Here is a 5,827-nt window from a genome sequence, read left to right on the forward strand (position 1 = left end):
GCAAATGCCTCACAGCCAATATCCAATTCCCTAGTGTTTTGCCTGCCCTGTGGCAGAGTTGTTAAAGACCGAATTGTTCTAAATAATTGGTCTGGGCAAGAGCTTGCAGATGCAATCCTAATCACATAGAAACCTCTCTTTGTGGCCTTGACTGCCATCTCATAGGATCTCATAAACGTCCTAAAAGATGCTCTTGATGCCTCGTCATGAGCATGACGCCACCGTCTTGCTAGCCATCTCAGTTCTCGCTTCATCCGCCACAGCTCCTGGATACACCAGGGCGCCCGCCTAGAGCGAGTGCGGAAAGGGCGTTTGGGAGTGATCTCGTCAATGGCTGCGTAGAGTCGGTAATAGTTTTCCACCAGCTCATCCAACAAGCCTTCAGGGGGCCTCGGATCTCATAGAGCTATCTGAAGCCGTACTGGGTCCATTTGGCTCCTCGGGCGAGCTAAAATCTGCTCACCGCCTAAACAGGGTTGGGCTGGAACATCCAGATGGGCCTTCAGGGCATAGTGGTCTGAACATGGTACTGCTTCTGCAATAATCCGATCCACTGTCAACCCAGCCGCAAAGATCAGATCGAGTGTGTGACCGGCCTGATGCATGGGGGCCGATATGAATTGAGAGAGTCCCAGTGCCACCATGGACGATACTAGGTCCGTAGCCCAGCTGGAAGCCGCGTCCTCGGCATGGATGTTGAAATCACCCATGACTACCAGTCTACGGTGCTCCAATGCCCAGCCTGATATGGTTTCCAGCAGGGATGGCAGGCTACTGGCCAGTGCGTTAGGTGATCGGTACACCAGCCAGATTGCCAAACTGTCCTCAGCCTCCAGCATCAGGCCGACACACTCCAAGCCCGTGTTCTCCACCAGTGGGAGCGCCTTGAAGGAGTAAGCCTCCCGAATGAAGATAGCCACTTCAAAGTTGTGGACAACTTTGGAATTCTATGAGGGGTTGGTGAGCACCATCTCAAAATGGCAGCCACAGGACATGGTCAAACTCAAAATGGCTCCTGCAGGAAGTGGAAACAAAAACAATACTTCCCTTCTCCGTTTGCGACAGAATTGCACAACAACCACGCTAATCACATAAAGCTGCCTTATTCAGAGCCTGGCCATTGGTCTCTCAAGGTTAATATTATCTGTACTTGAGTTGGAAGCATAATCCAGCCACTGGGAAGACAGCAAGGCATCCTGATCCTCCAGTGGCTGTGCCTCTATTGCAGCCATGGAAAACCCTTTCATTTGAATGAGAGCAGCCAATAACAAGATCTGCCCTACAATGGCCCCAACCACTTTCTGAAAAGCTTGGTAGGCATGAGGGGAAATACTGGCAGGCACCACATTTAGTCATTGTGCTTTATAGACAATATTTGTAAGAACTGGCACCTCCACCTGCAACATAGCATTTGTCAGAGTACCTTACTATTGCATTTTAAAAGCCAATGTCATGATCCTTTTATAGCATAATGTCTTCTGGCACTGTAAAGATTAAATGTATTTCAGCATTTTGTATACTAGATCTTCATATAGTTGCAAGTACACACTCATGGGCTGAAAGCTTACGCCACACATACTTTACTAGCTTTTACTCTTCTGGAATAGAGTGGCCAGCTTCTTCCTTCAATGTTCATATCCCACTACTATTTGATGGGGAGGAAGGAGAAAAATCAGGGAGAACTATTACACTCTGGGTGGAATGGGGGGCAAAATCTGTTACACTCACAGAAGTGGATAACAGTAAGACTTGAGTTTCATAATTAAAAATATAGGCATTAAATGTAAAAGTGCATTAATAATAAATAATAAGGTGCTGTCAAGATGGAACCAACTTATGACAGCCCCTCACTGGGTTTTCCAAGCAAAAGATGAGCAGAGGTGGTTTGCCGTTGTGTTTCTTTGGACCCCCATCTTCCTTGGTAGTCTCTCATCCAAGTATTAATCATAGCCCACTCTGTAGCTTCTGAGCTCCAACAAGCTCGCTGCTGCACAGATATGAATGAAACTAGACAAGCATAGGTATGGTATGAAAACATTTTTTGGAAATGTTTTTTATGGATCCTTTTCTTGTGTAAATTGAATGTGTTGATATATCTATTGCTGTATATATGTGTAGGAATTTTTCTGATGAAGAGGTGAAACGAAGAGTCATTCCAGAGGTTTTCGTCAGATTCACTTGCAATTTGATAGAAGTTCACGTTCACCTGAAACTTACTATTCTTTGTGTATTCGTATCTGCTTTAATATTGTTGTATGTTTTAATTTAATTTTAATTAATTTTATTTATACCCCGCCCTCCCCGCACTTTGATACGCTCAAGCACTTTGTTCTATCAGTCTGTGCTTCGTTTGTTTGAGCACAGATAACAGCGGCATTTTTAAAAACTTTTTTCAAATGCTAATAAACGTCAATAAGTAGAATCTTAGAGAAAAGAAATGGATACAAAGAATTTGTTTAAATCTTCTGCTTTATCCCTTGAATTATTTTAAATATTTTTCCCTTCATTGTTTGTAAATCAGTCTAGTCTCAGTTGCTACACAGCTAGCTCCTGGTAACTGGAAAATACTATTTTAGATCTAAAATATGTCATGCAAGTTGAGATGGGCCCATGCTGCCTGCCAGGCTCCTAATGCGATGTTAAAACTCGGTAGCTTTTTCCTGCTGCCTTCGGCCTGAACTGCTTTTCATTTTGCATTCACTGCTTTCAACAGGCCATAACAAGTAAAACTCTCCCATTTCAAAGGCTAAAATAAGGGAATAAAAGGCATATTTGCCAAATAAAATGAATGCCCATAAAGGTGTTTCTTCTCCAACAGTTGCTCCATTCAGAAAGGGGTGGAATCTTTTTGCAGGACTGAACTGTGATTCGTTGACTTCACCAAACTTTTCCTCTTACAGTCCCAACCCCCCCTCTTTTTTTTTTTGAGAAGTCGAGTAGCTGCTTCTCAGACAGACGTGCACTTCAGCTGTAATCTCCAGAGATTTAGCCTGATACCATGAGCTCCGAAGCAGAGGAATCTAAAGAAGGTATGACTTGAGACATTTTTAAAGACCTTTGCTGAAAAGTTAGCACTGCTTTCAAAGCAAGCTTCTGCAGCAACGTGAGCTGATGAAGAGAAATTTGTGTTCACTTTTGATTCTGAACTGTTCAGATGGGAGAGGAGAAAACAGACACATCCAAAACTGCTTTTCAGATCTTACTGAAAATTCTGCAGCTAAAGCCTTGATATTAAGGATTTCTTGGTTGCTTTGTGCTGTAACTGAATATTTTACAAAGCGTTAGTAATGTGGAAGGCTTTCTTGTTCACAGGCAATAACGTCTTGAAAGGGGAAGGCATACATTAAAAAAAAATAGATGCTCTGTTCCTTTGTAAAAGGAAGTTGTGTAATACAGAGAACTGAAAGATCGTTATTTTAGGAAAGAGCTTTTCTGGTGTTAGCAACTTTTTCCCCCCAGGGTGCATTCATATTGCTTGATACAGCTTAAATGAGAATTGACAAAAGAGATGACTATTTAATCTCCTCTCCTCTTGTGAAGAACACGTAGAATCTAGAAATACTCCAAGAATATGCAATTATTTATTATTGTAAATTAAGGGAGGGGTATTGTCTGGTGGGTCTGAAGCTTTGAGACAAAAGGCTATTTGAATCAACGGTATGGGGAAAGGGATGGGGAAAAGTATAGCATATGCTGGAATTTCCTGATTTTAAGAAGCCAGGTAAATAGAAATTTAAAAGAGATAATAATGTAAACTAGACTAGCCATATTAGCAGGTTGGTGGAAAACCGCACAATGTTTTAAAACACTGCTGAAAGTGCCTCCATTGTCCCACTGATTGTCTCTGCATCCCTGCTTTTTGAATTTCTTACAGATCTAATCCAATTCTCCTTTTCTGAGTTGAGGGACCCTTCAAAATATGGTCTCACTAAATAAACCCCCCTAAAATCCATGCATGGGCATTGCTGTGACTGGAGTGATGCTGAGAACTTCCACATGCTCCCTTTTCCTCTTCAGACAGAGACAAACATGCTCCAAGTCCAACAAACAATTGCTAGTTACACTGAACCTTTCTCCTATGGCAACTCCTGAGTGCAGCATTCCTCTGGCAGCATGTACATTCCAACCTCCTTTGTATTGTAGATGAGTAAGCAGCATGCATGCCAAGACATGATGGCTTATGAGAAATGCTCTTTAAATGTGAACAATCTGATGCACCAAATCGGTTGTTTAAGTCAATATATTCCAGTTGTCTCCCCAATAGTAGTAGGTATCATTGACTTGACAAAAATCATCAGACTCTTCTAAAGTGCTCGGGATGCACATGCATGCTTCTTGTGGCAGAATGGCCCTGCTCTGGCCTGCAGGCCCTATTTTGCCCTGCCCTCCTAGGGGTTCCCAACTCTCTGGAGGGGCTTTTCTTCTATTCTTGGGTAGCTCACCACCACCACCCAATTGTTGCTGGGATTTCCCACTGGGAAGATCAGGAGTCCTGCTTCCCTTCCTAGTTCTGAGGCCTTTCCTCTGTGTCTCCTGCTGCCCAACTCCTGGCTATCATGGGGACAGTTCAGTGCCTTGTATGCCCCTAGAGGAGAAGCTTACTTCAGCTCTCCCAGGCGAGCACTTGGTCAGTAATGGCCACCTTCTCAGAGGAGAGGTCTCATCCCAAAGGGCGGGGGGAAACCAATTCCTCCTGCAAGAAGGTTTTATCATATCTGTTTCCTCTCCCAATTGACCCAGTCAGGCCAGGTCAAGGAAGCTCCTCCCAAAAATTCTATCCCAGGAGTGTTAAACATATGGTCCGTGGGCCAGAACTGGCCCATCGACAGCTCTTACCTAGCCCATGGGCAACTGGTGGTGTTCTCAGCCCATGAAGGAAAAAGGGTTTCAGGAGGACAAAAAGCAGCCCTGGAAGTTTTGGAAACAGGCTTTCTGTCAAGCCTTCCCCTTAGCCCCGCCGCTCGTATGGGAAACACAGGAGGGATGAGAACTGGGGGTGGGGAGATCTGGGAGAGTCAGGTTTTTGTGGGTTCCCCAGTAAATCAGTTGCTTTCACTGCTAGGGATCAATTGCTTCCCTGTATCCTTTATAAAGTTTATATCCCCAGTACCTGACATTGCATTTTATGGCACACACTGACATTTATGTCAGATCCAGCCCTCATAACAAAATTAGTTTAACACTCCTGTTATAGACCTTCCTGGTATCCCTGCTAGGATTTGACACCTCCAAACCTCTGTTCCCGGCTTGGAGAAGAGGGAGAGAAGGGGGAAGCTTGGCTATCCCATTGTCTAGCCCTATTTACATTTGTTTGAAGGTGGACTGAGGTAAGCCTGTTCTCTGCCCAGGAAAAAAACCCTGTTAAAATGCAAAGTGGAGGATTTGCCCCTTGCCAGCCTCCCAGGAGAATATGCATTTCGTCACACATGTAAAGCTAGTTTGGTGTAGTGGTTAAGTGCGCGGACTCTAATCTGGGATAACCGGGTTTGATTCCCCACTCCTCCACTTGCAGCTGCTGGATGACCTTGGGCAAGCCATAGTTCCAGGGAACAGTCAGGGTTGATTTCTTTTAGGATTGACTGATTTGTTCTTCTTGCAGTCCAAGGGACTCTCAAGAGTCTCCTCCAGCACCATAGTTCAAAAGAATCTATTCTTCCGCGCTCGGCCTTCCTTATAATCCAACTCTCGCAGTCGTACATGACTACTGGGAATACCATTGCTTTGACCATGCGGACTTCTGTTGGCAGGGTGATGTCTCTACTTTTTATCATGCTGTTGAGGTTCGCCATCGCTTTCCTCCCAAGGAGCAGGCATCTTTTAATTTCAT

General features: G+C 44.3%; 1 protein-coding gene across 1 annotated transcript in view; it reads left to right on the forward strand.

The window, feature by feature from the left end:
• The first annotated feature begins 2,958 nt into the window (after positions 1–2,958).
• Positions 2,959–5,827, forward strand: part of TNFAIP8 (TNF alpha induced protein 8) — a 22,461-nt gene continuing 19,592 nt past the window's right edge. The window contains exon 1 of the mRNA XM_015418110.1: positions 2,959–3,029. Within this exon, the coding sequence (XP_015273596.1) occupies positions 2,999–3,029 (31 nt within the window). The 5' untranslated portion in view covers positions 2,959–2,998. The remainder of the gene's footprint in view (positions 3,030–5,827) is intronic.

Source organism: Gekko japonicus, unplaced genomic scaffold (assembly GCF_001447785.1).
Source record: "Gekko japonicus isolate JY-2015 unplaced genomic scaffold, Gekko_japonicus_V1.1 scaffold1538, whole genome shotgun sequence".
Taxonomy (NCBI): domain Eukaryota; kingdom Metazoa; phylum Chordata; class Lepidosauria; order Squamata; family Gekkonidae; genus Gekko; species Gekko japonicus.